The 24,110-nt window shown below is 38.1% G+C and overlaps 1 protein-coding gene across 1 annotated transcript in view; it reads right to left on the reverse strand.

Moving 5' to 3' along the window:
- The window catches only part of FHOD3 (formin homology 2 domain containing 3), a 707,140-nt gene that overhangs the window by 195,119 nt on the left and 487,911 nt on the right, over positions 1–24,110 (reverse strand). Inside the window, 3 exon segments of the mRNA XM_072599353.1 lie at positions 6,609–6,847; positions 11,965–12,108; positions 22,331–22,425. Of these exon segments, the coding sequence (XP_072455454.1) occupies positions 6,609–6,847; positions 11,965–12,108; positions 22,331–22,425 (478 nt within the window).

The raw sequence follows: 24,110 nt of genomic DNA on the forward strand, positions 1-24,110 counted from the left end.
ATAAGGGACTTACAAAAGTTGAACTGTTTACATTCCAACATGGAAAGACAATATTTGCAACTCTTAAAACTATTCAGTACCTGGGTACTGGGTGGGATTACACACACACGCATGCACACACCCTAGAGACAGAGTGCACAGAGTGAATTGAAGAGGATGGGATCATATCTTAAAACAAAAAATATATTTTTTAAAGTAATGTCCAGATGTAAAGATTATCACCTATATCCTCTTTCTCCAAACTTCCAGACATCCTTAATGTGTTCGTAATGATGCTTTAATAGGGTGAAAGCCTAGAAAATGGAGTAGTTAGTTGATAATGCTGAAAATTTGATTTCTCTCATGCTGACAAGTTGCTCTTCCTAAAGCACAGGTCAGACTCTGCCATCTTTCTTTTCAAGAAGTTTCAGTGACTCTTTTTTTTATAGAAAAAATGCAAACTCCTCTGTTTGGCATATAAGACCTTTCCCAATCCAGCTCCAAGCTATTGTTTTCTGGACTGATTTCATATCCCTTTCCTGACCTCAACTTTGTAGCCAAACAGGCTTACTTCATGGTCCCCTTTCCTATGCCCTGTGGGACATCCCATCTCCTATCTCTACACTTTTGCCCAGATCTTTGCCTCCTAAGCCCTGCCTCTTGGAATCCCTAGCTCCCTACAAGGCTCAGCTCAAGGATGACCTTCTATAGAAGGTCTTTTCTGAGCCGGCAAGTTATTAGGGCTCCCTTCTGAAATTACCTCATATTTGCTTGGCATATATTTATTTACTTATACACATATATATATTTTCCTTCAATAGGATGTAAGTTCCCCCAGAAGAGGAGCTGCTTTTTTTTTTTTTGCCTTTGTGTTCTTAGCTTAGTAGATGCTTAATACATGCTTAATGAATTGAACTTTAAGGCTCTCTAGCTTTCTTTAACACACTGTCCCCAAGGGCTCATGCCATTTGCACAAAAACAATGTTTGCTTATAAAGTCTATTTGAAATTCTTCTATGTCATTTTAAAGATGTATAAGAACTCTCAAGAAGAGCACCACTGTTTTGATGGGGAAGCACTGAGATTATGCTATCAGTACTTGGAAGGCAGATGTGACACATCAGAGGAAATCACTCAGAGCACTGAACTCCTTTGGGTCGAAGTTTGGGCTGCTTTAGGTCAAGGTTATTTCATGAGTTCAAATCTGCTAAGATCATCCCTAGAGCAGCTATGTGCCATAATGGATAGAGTGCTAGGCCATTTTCCTGAGTTCAAATCTGGCCTCAGACATTTATTAGCTTTTTGACCCTGGGCAAGTGACTTAATCCTGTTTGCCTTAGTTGAGATAGAAAGTCTGTCTGTGTTCGTCCTTTATTTTTGAAGAAGACCATGACATAAGAAAAATGATGACATGACTTGCACTTGACTTTATTTTGAGTGAGGGAGGGTTGTACAAGGTCACCAACCTCACTTTCTCCCCCTGAGCCATCTGAGTCCAGTGACCAGATATTTATCAGGATGACTGGAGATGGCCCAGGATGCAATGGGAGACCTTGGCCTTTTCAGGTACTCACTTAGAGGGAGATAACAACCATTGAGTAAACAGGCCTCTTTAAGAAGTAGTCAGGGAATGACCCTTTTAATGAACAAAAGAAAAAATAAGTAAATCAACTGAAACAGTTACTAGTGATAATCACTGTAAGCTAACCATTAAGTGGTGCTTGGGCAGAGACCTATTGTTGTCCGGTCCATGGGCACTGGCTTTAAAGTTTTGGGAAAAGGAAGGAAGGAAGGAAGGAAGGAAGGAAGGAAGGAAGGAAGGAAGGAAGGAAGGAAAGAAGGGAGGGAGGGACATCTAGCCAGTAAAGCCCCAAAGGAAGGGGAGAGGGAGACAGAAAGGAGAGGATGAGCTGGGTTACCCAGCTAGCTGGGTCCCCACTCAGGCAGCGCTGAGCTGGAAAAGGAAATGGCAAACCACTCCAGTATCTTTGCCAAGAAAACCCCAAATGGGGTCATGAAGAGCTGGACTGAAATGAAAAATGACTGAAAAACACCAATAGATCATCCCTAGAGATGAGATGGAATGAGGTTCCCAATTTTGTGTAGTCTTATATAATTCTAAAGCTAGTTTTGGGGAGAACAAATACACAGTCTAAATCTCTTTGCAATGAATTTTTAAAGGTGATGGTGAAATAGGGCATTGGCATTCCATGGAGGGAGCTACTCTCTGCTGCTAAATAGGTAACATGCTTTTCCATTTTAATACCTTTCCTCATATTGTTTCCCATACCTAAAATGACTTCTTTCTTGTCATCTCTTGCATTTCTACTTATCTTTCAATGACCAACTCATATGCAGCCTCTTTTATGAAATCTGCCCTGTTACTCCCCTAAATAATGTCAACAATGACCTCAAACCTCACATGGCGCTTAACTATAGAACATATTGTCACATGATATCTTTATCTTATCATGATATTATGTCTTATTCTCTTATTAGATGGTAAATTCCATGCGTATAGGGTCCATGTCAAATCTAAACTTTTTAATCTTTTGTACCCAGAGGGGCTTGATAAATATTTTACTGAACTGAGAGGCTCATAAAGAAACAGCATGGCTTGGCTAGCAGAGAGTTGAGCTTGGAGGCGTGAGGAGGTGGGTTTAAATCCCACTTCAGGCACTTACTAGGTCAGCCGTGTGACCCTGAGTAAATCACTTACTATCTCTGAGCCTCAGTGAATTTACCTTTTTTTTCCTTATCCTTAATGAGGGAGAAAGGGGAGAGGGATAATAATAATCCCCATGTTATGGAATTGTGAAGTTCAAAGGAGATTATGTAATGCTTTGAAAATCTTAAAAGACTATAGAAGTGTCAGTGGTTCTGAGGGAAACCAACAGCATCTAAAGAGGGTCCAGAGCTAGGAAAAGGAAAAACCAGGTTACTATAGCAGGTTTAAGGTTTAAGATACAGTGAGCCCTGCAGAAACATAAAACACGATTGAAGTCAACTTTACCAAGTAATAATTAAAAGAATCAATTAAAAAGGAAGCAAAGTCAAAAGAACTCTACTTAGTTCCTCCTAGAGAATTAACAGTCAGGAAAGCTTTCCCCTGAGAGTCACAAGACAGGCAAGGTGAAGCTTTTTGCCTCAATCCCCCTTGGGCTTAGGGAGGAAGGAAGCAAAACTTTCTCCTTATTCCCTCTGAGGACAAGTAAAGGATTAGCTTACCCCAAAATATGTGTCATCCCTATAGTCCTAGCACTCCTGCTTCCTAAGACCCCAACATTCACCTTATCTTGACCTTAGATATTTATACCATGGGCGGGGACCCAGGTCTCCAGCCTTCTCCAGCAAAGATGGTCAGGGAGATGAAGGATGGGGCTTGGAATTAGTTTCTTCCACTGACAGCTAGCTCTGTCATATGACGAGCTAAACAGCCCAACTCCCTCCTAGACATTGAGAAACAACAGGGTGAAGAGTGGGGATTTGGGACTAGGCAGCACTATTTCAAAGTGTGGAAAGGGTGTTCCCTCTCTTTGTTTAAATGACAAAGGTACAACTGGACAACTCAAGCTTCCAAGTCTAGATCAGAATAAAAAGCGTGTCAGGGAGAAGGTGACCACCTCTACCTTCCCACAGGAGTGAAGCAAGTGACTATAGAGCACTTCTTTATAGTTCAGAAGACCAAGGTGTGAATTTCAATTTGGCTTCTTATTACTAAAGTACCCTGGGAAGTCATTTAACTGAGTCTCAGTTTACTAATTCTTTCTAGGGCTAAATATTATGAGATCCATAATTTTCTTTCTTTTGCCACCCTCCTCATAAAAAGACCCAATCTCTTCCTCTCTATCCCACTGGATGATCCCAGAAGTATTCTCCATATTCTAGCTTTTGCAGTCTCTATGCCTGAACTGGATTCCACTTGATGAACGCTTTGCTTCTTGGAAACTCCCAGGATCAGAGTAGCTAAACTGTCAGCTTAACTGACCTCTTCCAAAGCCGCAATCCAAACACTATTCAGATGTTCTCAGTCGTCACCATCTACTGCTCATGTAGCATGGCTGTGAGCTCATGGAACATAATCATCAGCTCATAACTTTAAAAGAATTAAAGGTTATACATATTGGGTTGGAATCTTGTTTTTCCTTTCAAATCAAATCCAGTTGTGGTTTTGTCTGCCTAGGTCTTGTTTTTATTTAATCCCACTCCTACCAGGAAAGAAAGGGAAAGAGAAAGAAATTAGGAAAAGGAAAAGCAAGGAACATGATGAAAAAATTAAGACTTCAGGAAGAAACAGGTTAATCAATGTGATCAGTTTTAGAAAGATGAGTGATAGCTTTGTGCAGGATAGCTTGAAAGAAGGAAAAGCTGGGGGTAGGGAGTCGAAGAGACAAAAGGAATGGTGAAAAGACTCCATAAGGTGATGTGTCAAAGGAATAAGGGATAATTAGTCTGGACGAGAGAACACTTGGAAGGTGAGGGAGGAAGAAGGGGGGAGATGGTATCTGTCCCCGAGTATTTAAAGGATTGCCAGGAAAGGATCCCTACTGGAAGGGGCACCTGGGCAAAGGCCCAAAGGGAGCTCAAGATGCTGAGAGGCAGCGGTGAGGAGGGAGAACATTGGAGAGACACGAAGTGGGAGTGGGGAAGTCTGTATGAAGGAATATTTAAAAATAGAGGAACACTTTGCAATGCAGGAATGATCACCACAAAAGCACCTGAAAAGTAGTTTTGAGAGGGATCAGGCATGGAAAAGACCTCTGTATGCAGGTAAATCAGAAACCACCTTTAGCCTAACGTAGAATTTACAACTCCTTTCTCAAATACCTAGTAAGATATCCTGCTTTGGACACTTTGGCTTTCTCTTAAATGATTCAAACTTTAGGTTTCTTTATGATCCTATGACCTAAATAAGCATATAACTTTTGCACTAGGCTAATTAAGTGATTAAACAAGAATTCTTATTTATATATATAATATATGCATATATTGTATGTGTGTACATATATACATATACATACACACAAATAGATGACAGTCCATCATAAACATTTGATAAACAACTACATTGTGCTAGGCACTATGCTAAGCTCTGAGGGTGCAAAAAGGGGCAAAAGATAGTCTCTGCCCTCAAGGGGCTCACAACAAGCAAACAAAAATGTACAAGCAAGCTATATATAGGATAAATAGGAAATAATTAATTCTTGTTTTTAATTAACAGAATTTTAGTCCATTTTTTAAAGTAATGGTTTTAAATAATGGAATTGGGGCTGGGAAAGGTTTCCTGGATTTTAGGTGAGATTTTTAAAAATGAAGGGGGTAGAAATGGAGGAGATCACTTCAAGCATGGGGGGGGGACAGATAGAGAAAATTCTCAGAGCTGAGAGATGGAACATCTCCATAGACAGACAAACAGAGAAATGGTAGAGACAAATAGATAGGAAGATGATGATAGATAGAGCAGTAAAATGGAACCTAATTAGCTATGACTTCTACTTTTAGAAAGTTTACTTGCCCATGGTCACCCAGAAGGCAAAAGGATAGGAACCCAAGGTTTTCTGACTCCAGATGCAAACCTTTACCTACGATACAAAATGACTCACAATGTCTGTGTGTGTGTGTGTGTATATATATATATATATATATATATAATATAAATACGTGTACATATTATATATCCTTTTTAAACAAACAATCGTATTAGAAGTGCATTCTGGAGGTAGCACGGAGGGTATTTCAGGTCCTCAAATAAGACCATGCTACTTGCCTTCTCAATATTGAGTGAGCCACATCACCCCCTGGTGAAGGGAGAAAATAAATTTTTTTAAAAATTTAATCTGCAAAGCTAGGTACCAGACAATGTAAAATAATAATTATTTCTCATATACATACAGATGCACACCCAGCCACCACACATCACACACACCCATACTCCATGACACACACAAAAGTTGTGTCTCATAAAGTACAGTCTGACACAGCCATCCAGTCTTAAGTGTATCAGCACTTAAGTAACAACACTCACTGGGTGTGCCACTGCTTTTCTGAACTATTTGTGGTTTCTATAATATCCACTCTAACTTCACCTCCCTGCCCTACACCCCTCGAGATCCATAATCTCTCACAGACTTGTTGGAGTTTTCCACTTCCAAGCAAGGGAAAGTTCTAGAGGAAGGTTTTATGTTCTCCCTCAGGATCCACTAAACTAACATCAGTAGAGACTTTAGACTTTTCACAAGGGCTTTTCCAAAGTATATGAACATTGTAGTTCATGGTCTATTATTAGCTTGGAGACCAGAAGTACCTCTCCCACCTGACAAAAGTGCTACATATTCCCAAGTGCATAATGGAGACAAAACAATGAATGTGTCAGGCTGGTAAGATGAAGGCTCCCACGTCCCTTCTTGCCTGCCCTGGACAGCTTCAGAGAGAAATCCTGCTGATGCTTTAGATAGAGATCTATATGAGAGAGGAGGCAGGAACTCTTGAGTTGGAACCAGAATCCAAGAGGGTATGACACTGACAAGTGGAGATAGGGGCGAGGTATGCTGATCTCTTCCCCGCCTCTCCCTCTGGCCATCAGAGGGCTACCATCTGAGGGACAGCACAGCTTTGGGTAAATGGGCTTACTTTTCACTGAGCTCTCCAACGGGATGGCTTTGGCTGAGCTTGAAGCTAGGAGCTGGCTGGTTACAGGGACTAGTAGGAGCTGATAAAGTGCTTTTAACACTCTGAACTGAGTGCCTCCGGCTCCTTCGTCGATTTAAGCCCCGATGTTCACTTGAACCCAGACTAGCCCTTCGCCGATCTTTCCATCCGTTGGGGGGAGGGTCAGCATTCTCATCACCATCCTCGTGCCTCAGTGTCATCTAAAGAAGAAAAAGGGAAAGGTCACTGTTTAATACTAATTTACCAGGAAGTGTGGAATAGGACAGTAGTTGCAAATACATGGTGAATGCAGCCCTGCAACACTCCTGAATGTATCCAAAAGCAGATTAAAATGTAATTGGGAAATATTTAACACTATAAACAAAATACATTAGAACAGAGATAATATTAATACATGTCAACATGCAACCTGAAGGAATTCTTTATATATTGTTTAATGACCCCTGATTTGAAGGTGATACCATTGACACATGGCAAAAAGTGGCCGTCATTTTTTGTTTTTAGTGTTCTAATAGAGGTACATATTTATTAATATTTCAAGCAATGGCAAGGGACATTATCAACAAGCAAGGATTCCCTAAATCAGCCAAGCATTATAATTTAAAGGAAATCTGGGGATTTAGATATTTATATTTATATATTTCTATACCTGATACAGGGAATTTTTAGGGAATATTTATTTATTTATTTAGGGGACATTTATTTATATATTTACTTATATTTATATACCTGATATAGGGAATTCTAGTGATTTCTAAGCAATTATCATTATATACCTTATGTTTAAAGTTAAAAATGAAGCACAGAGTGTTTATCTAACAGAAAGGAAAAGTAATTCAAAGATCTATCTGTAGTGTTGTCATATCAGTAACTTATCAGTAACATATAACATCAGAGACTGCAGGATAAGATCCAGAAATTTCCATTACAGGGATCTAAAAAACTGAGCCCTTTGTATCTATAATATTACTAAAATATTCTAGTATATTATAATCAATTGGCAAATAAGCAATAGATCTTGATTCTACCATTACTGATTAGATCAGAGGCCTAGTTTTTTTTTTTTATCTATCTACCAATATATCTTTTAATTCTACTATACTTGTAAGTTTGAGACTTAAATAGTGTGTTTCTCCAATCATTCTCTTTGACCAAGAGCCATAATAACGGCATCAGCCTCACTCCTCTACTTGCTGCTTTCCCCTTCTCACATCTGGGATGTGATGGCACTTACATTGTGGCAGACAAGTTGATTGTCTTTTTAAAAAGCTTTTATTTAGTATTTTATTTTTCCTCAATTTTTAAACAATTTTTAACGTTCCTTTTTAAAACTCTGAGTTCCAAATGGAAAAGCAACAGTCTTACATTTAGGGGAATTGTGTTTGAATCTTGTTTCTGACATTTAACAATTTTGAGCCTTAGATTCCTCACATATAAAATGGAAATAATTTCACTTATTATATTTATACTGGAAATAACTTACCTACCTCACAGGAGACTTGTGAGAGGACTTTGCAAAACTTAAAAGTTTATAATTATTATTAAACTTTCTTATTGCTCCTAAATATGTTTAATTAAATTTTTATTTTCAGTTTTCAACATTCACTTCCACAAAATTTTGAATTTCAAATTTTCTCCCCTTCTCCATCCTCCTCACCCCAGGACAGCGTTTATTCTGATTACCCTTTCCTCTAATCTGCCCTCCCTTCTATCACCCCTCCCCACCCACACACTTATCCCCTTCCCTTCTATTTTCCTGTAGGGCACGATAGATTTCTATACCCAATTGCTTATATATCTTTTTTCCTAATTGCATGTAAAAACAATTTTTAACATTCATTTTTAAAGCTTTGAGTCCCTCATTCTCTCCCTTCCCCTTCCCCACCTACCCTTATTGAGAAGGCAAGCAATGTGATATAGGTTATACATGTGTAGTCATGCAAAACACTTCCATAACAGTTATGTTGTGAAAAATAAACTATATTTCCCTCTATTCTGTCTGCCCCTAAATATTTTTATTTTGGTATTTTTCCTTCTAGTCTATAATGGTATAAAAATTAGGAAAATTACATAGGTATCTAATTCTTCAATAGGAAGCATTCTACAGAGCCTGATAAGTAGGACACTTTTGTCAACAATATCATCCTCTGCATAACTTTCTTAAATTTCACCTCATCTAAGTTCTCATTTTCTCTGTCAACAGCCTTTAATCAATCTGTACCTTTGGCTCAATATTTTTTAAGCTCTTCATTTATCTTCATATAGAACATATGGGAATGACCACAAATTCTTTATCACAAAGTATTAGATTTAAGATGAGCTGAAGAAAATGAACTAAAAAAATAGAATTAAGATATTCATCTTAATTTCATCAATCCCAATAATATGAGTGGCACAGAAACTGAAGAAATGTATAAAGTAATTCCCATTCCCAAAGCTAAATAGATACATTTACTCTGACCTTGAAACCACATGCCTGATCATCACATGCAGCCTTTATCCTAGAAAATGTCAGAATGAAGAGGTCAACGCAAAGAGCCACATCTCACCTTCCTCTCTAACTTTAGCATTATATTCCTGGAAGACTGCCAGACATTAGAAAATGAACTCCCCAGTGTCTAAAGAATTGAAATTTTTTTTTTTTTTACCCCATGTAGCTGCCTGGCAAAGTAACTAGCTATGTGATCTAGGGAAGATTATTTAACTGTTATATGCCTCAGACAACTCCTAAAGACTTAATAAGGTCATATTTGAACTCATATCTTTCTGATTCCAGGCCCAATTCTCTCTCCAATGTGCCCTATCTACAATGAAGTTGAGATGAGAAGTGAAGGACTATGGGAAAACAAGAGTCTGGCTTCAGCCTAAGTGCATATCTCTTCCTGTTTCTCCTTTTCCCACATAGGTGGGTTGGACTCTGCAAAATGAAAGGAGCTCCCACATTAGTAGTTCTCCATAAGGATGAAATCTCAGATCCTGTGGGTATGAGAAAATTGCCTATTAGAACAGTGAGATAATAGGAACAAAAAGTTAAGACAGGATAAGAATGTCCACAATTTTAAAAAATTAATGCCCTGAGGTATAAATAATTGCTAGCATTCCATTTACATTGTCTTGAAGGAGACATTTCCTCATTAACTACATACTAGTAGTTGGTAGATAGGCTGAAAGAAGCCTGGAAAATAAGACTGAGAAAACAAAGAACTGACCATATATTTTGACTCCATAAGGGTTTGCAGAAAGCCAAAATAAACAAAAAACCAAAAACCTAACACAAACAAACCCTGGCAAAGTTATCAGACAATGTCACAAATGAAGTTCGGTTAAAGCCAACCAAACACTTGTTAGACTATATTATTTTACATTATTTCTCTTACCAAAGAAATTTGGATTATAATAGATACCCATGGTAGATTTTAGACTTGGGGATCAGGGGTAATAGTGAATACAGTCTCGGATCAATGACAGTGGTTGGCAGTTTTGATAAGGGAGGAAAAGAGAGGGAAAAGGAGAAATAGGAAGAGATATATATTTACAGAGAAGCCAGATTCCTACTTTCAGAGTCTTATCTTAATCTCAGCCCTTTACACACTGTAGCAAGGTGGTGAGGAAGTCTATAGACTGCTAGGCTTGGAGTCAAGAACAGAGAATTCAAAGCTGGCCTTAGATATGTACTAACTGTGTGATCTTGGACAAATCACTCAATCTCTGTTTGCCTCAGTTTCCTCAACTGTAAAACAAGGTTAACAAAAAGCACCTATCTCACAAGGCTGTTGTAAGGATCAAGTGAAATAATATTTGTAAAGCACTTAACACAATGCCTAGTAGGCACCAGACAAATGCTAAATATTATTATTTGTGTTATCCTCCCTGTGCATCTTTATTTTGAGTATCAATCCTAAATTTTTCCCTACCTGTAGAAATTTCTTGAATTACACCATTCCTTCCACACTTTGACCAATTACAAAGGGCCTTCTCTTTTGAAAAAAAAAGGAAGGTTTGTGAACTATGAGCAGTATATTTCTACCAATATCAGGGAGTTTGTCCTGACTAGGGTTGAGAACACTTGCTCACCTTGAGGAGGTCTATCCCTACAAGACCCCCTACTTTCTCAGATTCTATAAACTTCCAATGTCTTCAGACAGGTTTTTTTTGTTTATTTGTTTTACTGATATTCTAACCTGGAACACTAAGAGATAATATCCATGGTATAGCCTTTTTTGACCATCAACCCACCTCTTATAATGCCTTATAACAAACTGCTAAATGGTACTGACTTTGAAGGGCAGTTAGGTGGTACAGTGGAAAGAGTACTGGGTCTGGAGTCAGGAAGACCTGAGTTGAAATCTGGTCTCAGGCACTTTTTAGCTGCGTGATTCTGGGCAAGGTGCTTAACCCTGTCTGACTCAGCACCCTCATTTGTAAAATGAGCTGCAGAAGGAAATGGTAAACCACTCTGCTATCTTTGCCAAAAAAACCCCCAATAGGATCACAAAGAGTCAGACACAACTGAAATAATTGGACAGCAACGACTCTGATAATCCATATTTTTAAGAAAAAGTTCATTTTCAAGAAATATCATGAGAAAGACATCTTCATGCATTTTCTGTTGCAAACAAGTTGCACTATTAGTTTGTGCTCAAACTCAATACTCCATCTTCCATTTCCATTCATTTTCATTAGGGCCCCCTTTCTTAGAACACAGCTCCTCCTTAATCTATGTCAGAATCCTTACCTTCCTGTAAGGCTCCTTTTATGGGTGCTACCTCCCCTCTGTAGTCTTCCCTGATCCCCTTAGTTGTTAGTATTCTCTCCTTTCTTGAACAATTTTGTATTTATCTGCGTACAAGTTGTTTCTCCCCAAGACAATGCAAATTCTTCAGATGATGGAATTGTTTTGTCTTTGTGTCCCTAGTACCTAAAACAGTACCTAGCACATAGTAGGTGTTTAATAAATGTTAGTTGAACTAAACTGAATATAGCACAGATGTGGAAGTGGGAAAAACACATTTGAAGAAAGTTTAATGAGAGGTCAAAGTAACCTAGATTATCCCCAAAGCACTAAGATGAAACAATGAAAAATGGAAAAGATCTGTGAAGATTCTTGTAACAAATGTTTCTATCACTGGCAAGAACTCAAAATTTTTTTAAAAAAATGAATGTTAAAAAATTCACATATAACTGGAAAATATTTAATGAACTAAATAAAAATATATTTTAAAAAGAAAATAGGAGTGATAACCAAGTTTTCCCTAAGTTATGTTTCCTTTCAATCTTTAGAGTTAGCATGTGGATAATGAAGGGCAGATTAGGTTACCTCATAGATGTTAAATTGTTCCACCAAGTCCAAGTCTGTGCCTTTCTTGTTCAAATGTCTCTGAGAAATGGCTTCAATGCCGAGCTCCTCCAGACAATCTACTACATCATAGAAAGTATCTTGATCTGGCAATCCTGATAGAGTCTGAGGAGAGAAAAAACATTCACAGTTTTAAAAGATTTCAACAAATCTGCCCAAAAAGGCTGATTTGGCAGCAACAAGATTTGCCAACAAGTTGTTTTTTTTAAAAAAACAAACAAACATGGCAATCATTGATCCCAGTCAAAACAAAGAGAACAACATCATCAAAGCAGAGGAGAACGGGTAAAAACATGAACTCGTTTTAGCAAATTGCTTTCATAATTTATAAAAATCAGATTTAGGGCAATAAACCCTCTTTACTTTTTTCTTTTTTGGCTAAATTATCATCATTATTTTTTGATGAAAATTCAACAGAGGCTTCTCTGATCTATACAACTTAGAAAGTGAAAATTTTTAAAAATTAGAGCAATCACAAAAAAGGAAAGCAATCCAGCTGATAACATATTCATTCATTGAACTATCTGAATATCTACTTGTATGTCATGTAATCTTACTGAAACTCATATGTTTCCTCATATGTAAAAAGGACATTCACATAATTAATCTCCTTGGATTGTTTTGAGCTTTTAAGGTTATTTGTAAATCTTAAAGTGCTACATTGTAAGTTGTTGCTGTTGTTAATATAAATAATATGGACAACTGATTACATTGTGCTAAGTATACATTTCTATAGGGAGAAATAAAATTTTCCAAGTAGAGGATCTCCAGCTATTGAATACTGAGTACTACCATGTGAAAAACCTTATGTAAATAGCAAAGTTGAATAAGACATTAATTATGGCCCACCCTGAAGGAGCTTACTGATTCTTCATAGACTTCTGCCTTTTTAACCTGTTGAAGAGATACCAGGTACATACCTAAATTAGCAAAGTCCCCCAGTCCACTCTCCATTCCGTACCAGCTCTTTAAAATCAGAACCTGAGGTCCTGAAGGGACTTCAGAGGGCATTTCATTCAATCCTATCATTTTACAAATTGAGAACCAAGAATCCAAGGGATGTGATATGACTTACTTTGTGTCATTCACCTGGTTAGTGGCAGAGCAGGGATAGAACTCACATCTCCTGACTTCCAGTTGAAGGTTACTTTCTTCACTTATCTTGCTTATAAACTTTTCTGTGCTCTGTATATTAATGTAGACTGAAAAGAGCAATATTTGTCCAAATAATATTTCTGTTCAGTGTTCAGCTGTTCAGTGGAGCCATTGGCTCACGTTGCACATTGGGAAGATGATGATAGATTTCAATATAACCTCTCTGACAGAGATTTTATATAGAATATATATTTATTATATATATTTGATTATATTATATAGAATATTATATTTTATATAAACTCTCTTCTATAAGAGAAGAGGGTGTCTCCATTTACAAGTCAGATTCTTGTTTTCCTGTTTCTATATTGATCAGAAAAGCCACAATAATATCAAAAAGAACTTAACAGACAAGCAGGACAGCTTTGGAAGCTGTACGTTCCATTTATTTTATACTTTAAAATAAAAGCTAGTGATACATAAGAGAAATCTGTAGTTCCATGGAAAATCCTCTTTTTCTGTTCTGCCATGCATATGGAAACATCTGTATTATTTGTGGTATGTTAAAATCAGAATAAAAATAAATAAGATTTTAATTTTTAAATGAATCAAAGGCAAAGAGCATGAGATAAATAAGAAATACTATGAGGCCATATCAGCTTTTAGTTTTACATTTGCTTTCTGGAATAAATATATACATCTTAACACAGAAAGATGCCAAGACAGGGGCCTTTAAATTATGAAGCCCTAGAAAATATACACTTGATCACAATGTTGAGCACTGGTTTTTGTTGTTGAGTCATGTTCGACTCTTCATGACCCCATGTGGGGTTTTCTTGGCGAAGATATTGGAGTGGTTTGCCATTTCCTTTTCTAGCTCATTTTACAGATGAAGAAATGGAGGCAAACAGTGTTAGAAGTGACTTGCCCAGGGTCATACAGCTAGCAAGTGTCTGAGAGTCTGCCTCCATTTCCTTAATTGTAAAATGAGGACAATAATAGCACCTGTATAGAGTTGTTATAAAGATCAAATGAGAAAATATTTGTAAGGTGCTTTTAGCATAGTGTCCGGCACATAGTCAACACCTGACAAATATTTGTTTCTTTCCTTTTTTTCCTTCAATAAACCCCTTTGGCTCTTTATCTCCTCTAGGATCCAACAAAAGTTGTTGTGTTAGACATTTAAAGGTCTTCACAACTTAGCTCCTTCCTTCCTTCCTTTTCAATTCTTTTACATAATACTTCCCTCCACATACTCTAGGTACAGATATACCAACCCTACTTGCAGTCTTTCAAACCCAACATTCTACTTTCCCCCTATGCACTGTTGTCCTGGCTGACCCCCATGCCTCGAATGCCCTCTTTCCTTCAAGACTCAGCTCAAGCTCCAACTTCTAATGAATTTTTTTACGATCTCTGCAGTCACTAGGGTCCTCCCATACCAAAATTATACTTATTTAGTATATATTCTGTATTTTATACATTTATACATGCAGAGGTCAGCTCCTTGTTAAAATGTCCCTGAGGGAAGGCAGTTCACTTCTGTCTTATATCCCCAGCATAGAGCTTGTCATACAGTAGGCGCTTAATAAATGTTTGTAAATTGATTGATTCAAATATGTTGGATAATGCCTTTTGTATCACTTCTCATCCTCATAGATAACATTCTTCAGCCCATACCCTTTTAATTGTCCCTTGGGGTATTTATCATTACTCTTCTGAGATGGTAGAATTCCATGTAACCATGCCAAGCAGTCTTACCGAAATAATACTGGTATTAAAGAAAACTTCTTCTGTGACAGTTTAGAATGATTTAAAGAACAGTATTGCTTTCAACATGCAATCTAGCCAACTCTCTTCTTTCTAATAAATTCTAGACCAAGCTTAATGTTCATCTGCAGCTCCTCTGTTTCTGACTCTTCTCTGTTTTCCAAATTCAATGGATTTCTTTCCTTTCTTAATCTTGAGCCACATTTTCCAACCTATATTTTGACAGTGAAAATCTCTATAAATGTGGCAATCGTGGATACATTAAGTAGATACACATTCTAACTTCACTGACAACATTTTACTCCATTTTACTCAGTTGGAATATTTCTGTCTAGCCTGATATCTAGTGGGCCAAAGACCTTTTGGATTTTTTTGAAACTTCTGTTTGTTTCCCCAAAAAGTTAAACTCTTGGTCTCAACTGGGTTTATACCTTTCAATATCCAAGAAATCTATTCTCTGCACAGTCTGAATTCCTGTTTTCCTAAATATTTTTTCTATTTTTTCCTATCCTCTTCCCTCTCTCCAACCTAAAATCTCCTCTCTTTGCTCTTATTATTCTGCAGATCCACAATCATCTGGCCTCTCCTTGGAAATTCAGAAGAGAATCCAGACAACTATTCCTCTCATTAATTTAATAATATACACAATCAATCAACACTTATTTATTACGGACCTACTATGTTTCAGGCTCTGGATATACAAAGACAAAAATTAAATGATCTCTGGCTCCAAGGAACCTACATTCTATTGGAAGAGACAACACATAACATATATTCTCTGTCTCTGTCTCTCCACACACACACCCATACACACACATGTACATGTAACTATGTATGTATGGTTTTTTGGAAGGTGCCTATAATTTAATTGGTGTAGAGCAACAGTTCTAAAGTGTGATCCAGACGCCCCTGGGGTCTCTGACACACTTTCATGGAGATCTATGGGATCAAAATTATCTTCATAATAATACTGAGACTTTCAATCTCTAAAACAGTAAACATAGATATAAACCACATGGACAAAAAACTCTTTAGTGGGTCTGCAATAATTTTTAAGAGTTTAAAGGAACCCCGACAAAAGTTTGAGAATCACTGGACAGTTTCTGGTAAATAACTTCCTCTACTGAAGTAGAATGCACCTTCTATGCCATTTCTAGCCTTAAGAGAGTTGGCCAGGATAATACTGAGAATTTAAGTGATTTGTCCAGGGTCAAATAACCAGTTTGTGTCAGAAGCACATTTGAGCCTACTTCTTCCCAACTGCAGCCCACTCCGCCATCCACTGCCTCACTAGATACAGAGTATATGAAAAATTCATACCGGATAGTATTTGGTGGGCAAGCATTATCTGGAGTTTGAAGAAAATGAGGAGGGAAAGCATTCCAAGTACAGGAGGCAGATGACACAAAGGGACAATCCCTCTTGTGTGATAGGAAACAAAGATGATGTTGTTATTGATGATAAAGATAAGGCCAATAACGACAGTTAGCATTTATGAAGTGCCCGATCAGTGCCAGGCATTTTGCTAAACACTTTACAACCACCTCATTTGATCCTCACAATTGCCTGGGGAGGGAGGTGCTATTATTATCCCTACTTTACAGTTGTGGAAATTGAGACGTTTAGAGGTGAAGAGACTTGACCAAGGACACACATGTAGTATCTAAGGCTACATTTGAACTCAGATTTTCCCAACACTATCTATCCATGGCACTATCCAAGGCCAGTTTAGCTGTAGTGAAGAGTGTGTGAATGGGAGTAAACATATCGTAAGGCTGAGCTGGAAAGGCAGATTGGAGCTAGGTCTTTAAATATGAAACAGAAGAGAATACGTTTGATTACAGAAGTAATAGGGAGACACTAGAGTTTACTGGGCAGGAGAGTGACATTGTAAAACTTGTGCTTTAGAAATAGAAGTTTGGTGTTTTGGGGGAGGATGGACAGAAAGAGGAAAGCCTGGAGGCGAGTGGACCAATCAGCATGTTATTGTAATGGTCACAGTAAGAGGCGACTAGGGCCTGAGCTAGGGTAGGAGCCATGAAGGAAGTGGACCAATCTATATAAAAAGATGCCTATGGTCTAGGTCTGTGTATAATTCACTTTTAGTAGGTTGCTGAGCCTTCTTCACACCACAACAATAACTAACATTTATACAGCACTTGAATGTTTGCAGAATGTCTTGGATACACTGTCATTTAAGCCTAGAAACAACCTCTGAGGTCAGTACTATAGATACTAGCCTCCTGATTTTACATGAGGAAACGCATGCTGATGGAGTGACTTGTCTACGGACGTTCAGCGAATGTACTCACCTCTTCACAGTCCCAAGACCTTTATTCTATCTACTATACAAACTGTTCTCCTCTTCGAAATAAGAAAAGCACAAGAAACAACAGTGCTAGGGCTGAGGCAAACCTTTGGGCCTGAGCGAGTCAACACTGCTAAGATATTTTAACGAACACTTATTTAAACAAGGCTGTCTTTCAAGTCCCAGCTAAAATCCCTGCTTCTACAAGAAGCTTTTCCCAATCCCCCTTAATGCTAGTGCCTTCTCTCTGTTGATAATCTCCAAATTATCCTAGCTATAGCTCGTTTGTACCTCATTGTTTGCCTGTTATCCATCCCTCCTCACTGCACTATCAGCTCCTTGGGAGCAAGGACTGCCTCCTGTACCCTTCTTTGTAGTATCCCTACCACTTATCACAGGGCTTGTCTCTGGTCAATACATGTTTGCTGACTGACTGACACTGATCTACTTCAATAATATTGTATCATCCTGACATTATTTTAATCAATAATAGCATCCATGTGGTATGTCCCACTAAACAGGCAATAATTTAGTTTGTTACCTTTAAGATTTCTGGATAGGGTTGGTCTTAGGCATAGGCAGAGTAGAAAACTACTAATGTTTTGACTTGAGAGGCACCAAAAGGCTTACTGACCCTAGATCAACTTCTTGAATGCAAGGATCCAGAGGCTAGGTGGCTAATTCTTCCCCAGACTCATCCTTCTGCCCCTTCCTCTCCCACAAAATCTAAGCTTCTGGATGCTTTTCATATTGCATCCCATAAAACACTGCATTTACCACTAAGAGGCGAGTTTGTATTTTAATTGTATCTTATTTTCCCAGCTACCAGTCCCTTTTTCCTGAAATTGGTTTCTGCTAAGAAACTCAGATCTGCCTTCTGTCCTCTCAAAGTTTCCACTATCACTTTCAGGTGGCAGATACCAGTTCCAGTGGAAGACTTTATTCTGCTAAGCAGGATGGTATCATTCCCCACAAACTGCCCTTCTCATTTTGTTTTTGTCTCCTGGCACCAAAAAGAGTCCTCTCTCTCCTTCCTCTTCTTGCAAATATGATGGCTTTGACTTAAGAACTGGGAAACTGCTGAGAGAAAAGGCTTGAGTCCTCTTCCCCCAGTGAGAACAATCTGTTCTCAGAGGGAACAGGCTGGAGAGTGGTAGAACCTGCCCTGACCCTCCCATAGCCCTCCACTACTCACTCTATACTTTTTCTCCTCTCTCGCCTCACTGGCTCCCTGGGCTCTTCTCCCAGTCCCTCATCACTCCTTCCAGTTCCATAACCAGCACTGGCCCCCTCTACTTGAAAGCCCCATGCTAATGCCTTTCTTTCCTGCCAATGGAACTAAGAAAGGTGACAGAAGAATTCATAAGTTGGGGTGCAGTACTGGAAAATCCCCCCAACCACTTTTTCAAAAATATACATACACACAAGAGACAGAGAGAGACAGAGACAGAGGAGAGACACAGAGAGAGAAAGTCATGTAGCCCCTCAGGAAAAAAGGGAGGAAAAAAAAAGAAAAACTTAGACTTAGAAAAACCAAATAGAAAGTGAAGGAAAAAATCTGCTTAACAAAACATATAATAATCAAAATAACGATGATGATAACAATAATAACTGACATTTATATGGTATGATAAGGTCTGTACAGCACTTTATCTAAATTACCTCATCTGAACCCCCACAAAAGCCCTGGGAAGGAGTCTTCTGAAAGTGTTAGTACGGGTTTAAGTTATTTAAGCTAGTAAGTTATGAAAGCTTCAAATCACACTGACTTCTGCGATGCCCTGTATCATCATCCTCATAATTCAGATGAGGACACAGGCTCGGAGAGGTTGTGACATAGCTAGTAAGTGTCAGAGGTAGCACAAAGAACCTACTATGAGCAAGTCATTGTGCTAGATAATAAAAATATAAAAATGAATAAAAGAATCCAGAACTGTGCTACATAATAAGAATACAAAAATGAGTAAAAGAACCCAGAACTGTACTAGACAATAAAAATATTAAAATGAACAAAGGAATGCACTCAAGAAGCTTCCAAGCTACTAGGTAAATCACACAGGTAACCAAATAATAGAAGGTGTTAAGAGCATCCAGACAAACTGCTATAAAAATGTGAGGAGAGAAGTCGTTTGCAGCTCAGGTGGAAGGGAAGACTTCTGGGGAAAGGTGGCTTTTGAAAGAAGAGAAAGATTTTAACAGGTGGAGAGGAAGAGTATGTTTCAGGTACTAAGAGTGTCCGCACAAATACACAGAGGCAGCAGGGGGCAGAACAAGATCAGACCAATAATTCAATTCAGCTTGAACGCTGAATGTCAGAAGAGAATTTTGGTCAAAAAAGACTGAAAGAGCAGGCTGGGGGCAGATTTTAGAAGATGAAGAATTTGTATTTTACCTTGTAGGCAAAGGGAACATGCTAAATATTTTTGAGCAACGTGATCCGTCTTACGCACATTATTAATAGTTTAGTAGTTATTAATTTTATTAAAAATTACTTTACCAATTGTATGGAGAATAGGTGAGACACTGGGGTAGAATGACAGATCAGAAGGTTTATTATTCTAATCTAGATGAGGGGTAAGAAGAGACTAAACAGGGGAGGGAGCTTTGGAATGACAAGGTAGAACCAAACACACATGGATACATATCTCCATGTATATACATAGCTTATGGATGTCATTTTTTGAAGCATGATTTCTCCAGCCTTGTGACCTGGTCTGATACAGTATTACAAGGACAGCATTAGTAATATCTTGGGTTTCCTTATTTCCTTACATAGAGGTTAGGTTCTACCAAAGGAGAAGTGAATGGAAACAGGTATTATAGTGTAGCGGTGCAGCTCATGGACAGATATGTGGATCCATACATCATTACTACTATTGCTGCTGCTGCTGCTGCTGCTACTACTACTACTACTACTACTACTACTACTACTACTACTACTACTACTACTACTACTACTACTACTACTACTACTACTATGGCCACTACCACTACTGATAGCATACATATATTTATGTAGCATTTAAGGTTTGTAAAGCATTTTACATATGCTAACTCATTTGATCCTCCCTCACAACAATCCTGTGAGACAGATGTTTTCATTTCCATTTTATAAATGAGGAAACTGAGGCAGTGAAAGATCGAGTGACTTGCCCAGGGTCATCAATCTAGGGAGTGCCTGAAGCAAAATCTGAACTTAGTTCTTCCTTGCTACAAGTCCTGTGCTCTATCCACTGTACCACCTAACTGCCTCTATTATTTTCTATGCTATAGTCTGAAATAGAAAGTAACATTTAAAATAGACACCAACAACCATTTTACCTTGCAATGGAGTAAGATAGCAGCCACTCAGCTCTAGAGTTTAGAAGGAAGTCAAGAAAAAAGAAAATCTTATATCATCTGACCTAATATCCCTGTCCTCTTCTTGAATTAATTTTCATTTTTTTCATTTTGGGGGTGAAGTCATTTGTTGGCTGCCTAGTACAAAGAGTAAAGGGATCCACGGTGATAATTCCTAATAGGATGGAAGTATGACTGAGCTCAAGTGGCTGAGATTAAAACCTGTCCCTGTTCTGAGACATGGCTGGGTTCCAAACCAGGATGGGGGCCATTACAGTCAAAGGGCATCTTTGGATTTATGACTGAAGAAGATGTGGAAGAGTAGGCCAAGTGGGACCATAGAATTCCTGCCATTACAGTGGGGGAAAGGGAGAAATACAAGACTCTTCCCTTACTATAGATATGCATTTTCACATAATCAGAATTTACTACACAATCCAAATTAAATATTCTTGAGGTCTTTCTTAGGTCTCATAGAATCTTCTAGGGATAAATCACAATTTTCCATTTTAAGGAAAATTCTTTCCAACAGTATGATCTTGGTATTTAAGGCAGTTACAAAAATATTACAATCATTACTTCATTTTAGAGGAAATCAATAGATACTCTGATGAAGCCAGTCACACTACTGATTGCACTGATATCTTCTTACCCTGTGTTATTCCTGTCATTGCCTTTCCATTAATCTTTCATAGAGGATCCAATCAATATGCTTGAGACTTTTCTCCAATTCTTTTAAATGGCGGAGGGGAACGGGGAATCAGTGCAACACTCAGGTTGTCCAATTGTTATCTCTCACATAAATGGACTACCTACATTTCTAGCCTCCTATATCACTAATTTTTTAAGCCACAGATTCATGGGAATTCATGTTTGCATATGTGTATATATGTGTGTATAATATACAGATTCATTGATGATAATGAATATAAGTTAACTAATATACAACATTATTGTGTATAGTATGTATTTTCTGTCACTTACAGTCTTTTGCATGGGAACACTGAGAGGATAAGACATAAGAACTTAGAATGGTGTTTACATTTTAAAATAAAATAAAACTTTATTTTAAAATGCAAAAACACTTCTTAGCTCATAGGCCATACAAAAGCGGGCTGACATTTGACCCATAGGGCATTTTTGACCTTTGCATTATACCATGCTTCCTCTTACAGGTAATTTACCATCTCATCTCATATCATATCACATCCTACCATATCATGTGGCTTATAATGTATTACCACATCATATATTATAATGTGTTATGTCACATTATATCATACTATATATTATGCTATATGCCTTTTCTCAAGTCAACTACTAGAAGGCAAACAGAAATATACCATGATTTTCCAAGAATTTCTCTATTGCTATGTCTATCTGGTCAGATCTTAACCATCCCTCAAGGCCCAACTCATATAAAGCCATCCCTAATTTGGAACTATTCTCTCCCCCAGCACCTTGAAGTGATGTCTTCCCTTCTTGACCTCATAACATCTCATATCCATTTCATATACTCCTTCTATTCTAATGTATAGTTTATTTTTCTGGATTTATGTTTTCTTCTTCTTCTTCTACCAAACTGTTCAGTCCTATAGGAGCAGGGATAATGTCATTTAAACAATGCATATGCTTCAGTGTCTAGCACAAGGAGGAGGTGAAACCTAGTAAGTTTAGGTTCTTAATAATTTTGTTGAATGAATGAACGAAGGAAGGAAGTATGACATATTGGCCCTGTGTTCTTACCACAGTGGGAAGAGTTATCTGGCTTGGCTCATATGTAGGTGGTGAATTTCAGTCTAATTGTATACCAACCTTATTCACTAAAGTCATGGCATAAACCAGCAGTTCAGTGTCAACCCCATCTTTCTCTTCCAAGATCTCCATTATATTAGACCATGGCTTGACTCCTATAAGACAAGAGCAGAGGGCATTAAAAATAATTGTTTATGTTATAATTCACTGTCTTGCACAATTTAAATCATACATTCCCTGAAGTGACAGCACCCAAAACAGTGTCATCAAATGGAAGTTTTCAGAAGTGCACATTTTAATTAAAATATGTTATGATGAAAGTAGAAGAAGCCCCAGGTTAAGATTAAGAGTTCCTCAAAAATTCCAAAGACCTCTGATTAGAACTTATACCTTCTTTTTGTATACCATAATTAATAAAATCACAGGATTTCAGTGCTGGAGTGGAACTTAGAAGTCATTAAATCCAACTGCTTTACTTCACAGAGGAGGCCCAGAGAAATGAAGACTTTTGCCCTGAGAGAAGTCATTATTTTACTGTTATATTAATAATCAATTGTTAATTAGGATCCAGGCTTTTTATTTCCTCATTCTGGGCCCAGCCCCTGTAGAAGGTCAGTTAGTTTCTGAAGGACATGTCTGATTGATGAGATGGCCCTAACCCTTGGGGAACATGCTCTTCAATCTTGGGTTGGACTCACCCAACAAGGGTAGTGGGGAGTAAACAGAATCCAGTCTAGGTGAGTTCTTGACCCAAGGAGAATAGCCATGCCCTTGCACTTCTCCATTAAAATTTAGGGTGACCCAGCTTATGAAGGAGAAAACCAACCAGATTAGTCTGGGTGGAGATGGATTCCCCTGTCCAGACTGCTAGAGGTGGCTGTCTCATGATCAAGCTATGTTCTCAGCAGGAAGACTTCTAGCTCATATCCTCATTAAATGTCTACCAATCTGGGTTGATTTTCACTTGCTAGGGCACTTTTTAGAAGGGTATTTAAAGCATTCAGTGTCTCCTTTGGGAGTCTTTGGTTTTCCGAGAAAAATCACAGATCATCAATTTACAGATTATCAGCTAGCCTAATCAATAAATTGATTATTAATTACCCAGAAACTCTGTCTCTCAGGTTTTTCATTCATCACAGCTTACAAAGAGCAGGAGACACATAAGGTTAAAGCCAGGGCATACACCCAGAGCTCCTAATCCATTGCTCCTAGTCTATTCCCCTCTAACTGTCCATGTGAATCTTAATCATTACAGACTACTAGAAGTGAGGAAGGAGGGAAACTTCCACACTTAGTGCCTTTTGTTCTGCTTCTCACTCTTGAACTGGGACAAAATCCTTAGTCACTGGCACATATTCTCACCTTTGGAGAAGAACAACAATAATGCTGGTTGACTTCATATAACCAGCATGTAGCACGGTTCACAGAATCGTAGGAGTTAACAAGTGAGACAGCTAGTCTAATTCAGCTTTTTACCAACATCATAAAACTGGATGACAATCACAAGCTTGAGTGGATGTGAGTGCACGGATATTGGGGGAAGAGGAAGAGGGGAGTCAGGGCATGAGGACTAAGAAGCATACCTCCTGATTTAGGGCCAGTGTTCTTTTCCCTATACAGTGCTGCAGCTCATCTTTCTGAAAATATACATATAAATATTAAGTGTCTGTTTTACAGGTGTGCCCTACTTTAAGAAAAGGCTATATATAAGGTTAATTACAGAATACTATATTTCAAATTAAAACTATAAGCTAATGAACAGGGGAAATATTTTCCAAATCCAAATATCCAGAACAGAAAAATGAGGAACTGATTATTCATACTAATCAATAATGCTTCC

This window comes from Notamacropus eugenii, chromosome 4 (assembly GCF_028372415.1).
Source record: "Notamacropus eugenii isolate mMacEug1 chromosome 4, mMacEug1.pri_v2, whole genome shotgun sequence".
In the NCBI taxonomy this organism is placed as follows: Eukaryota; Metazoa; Chordata; class Mammalia; order Diprotodontia; family Macropodidae; genus Notamacropus; species Notamacropus eugenii.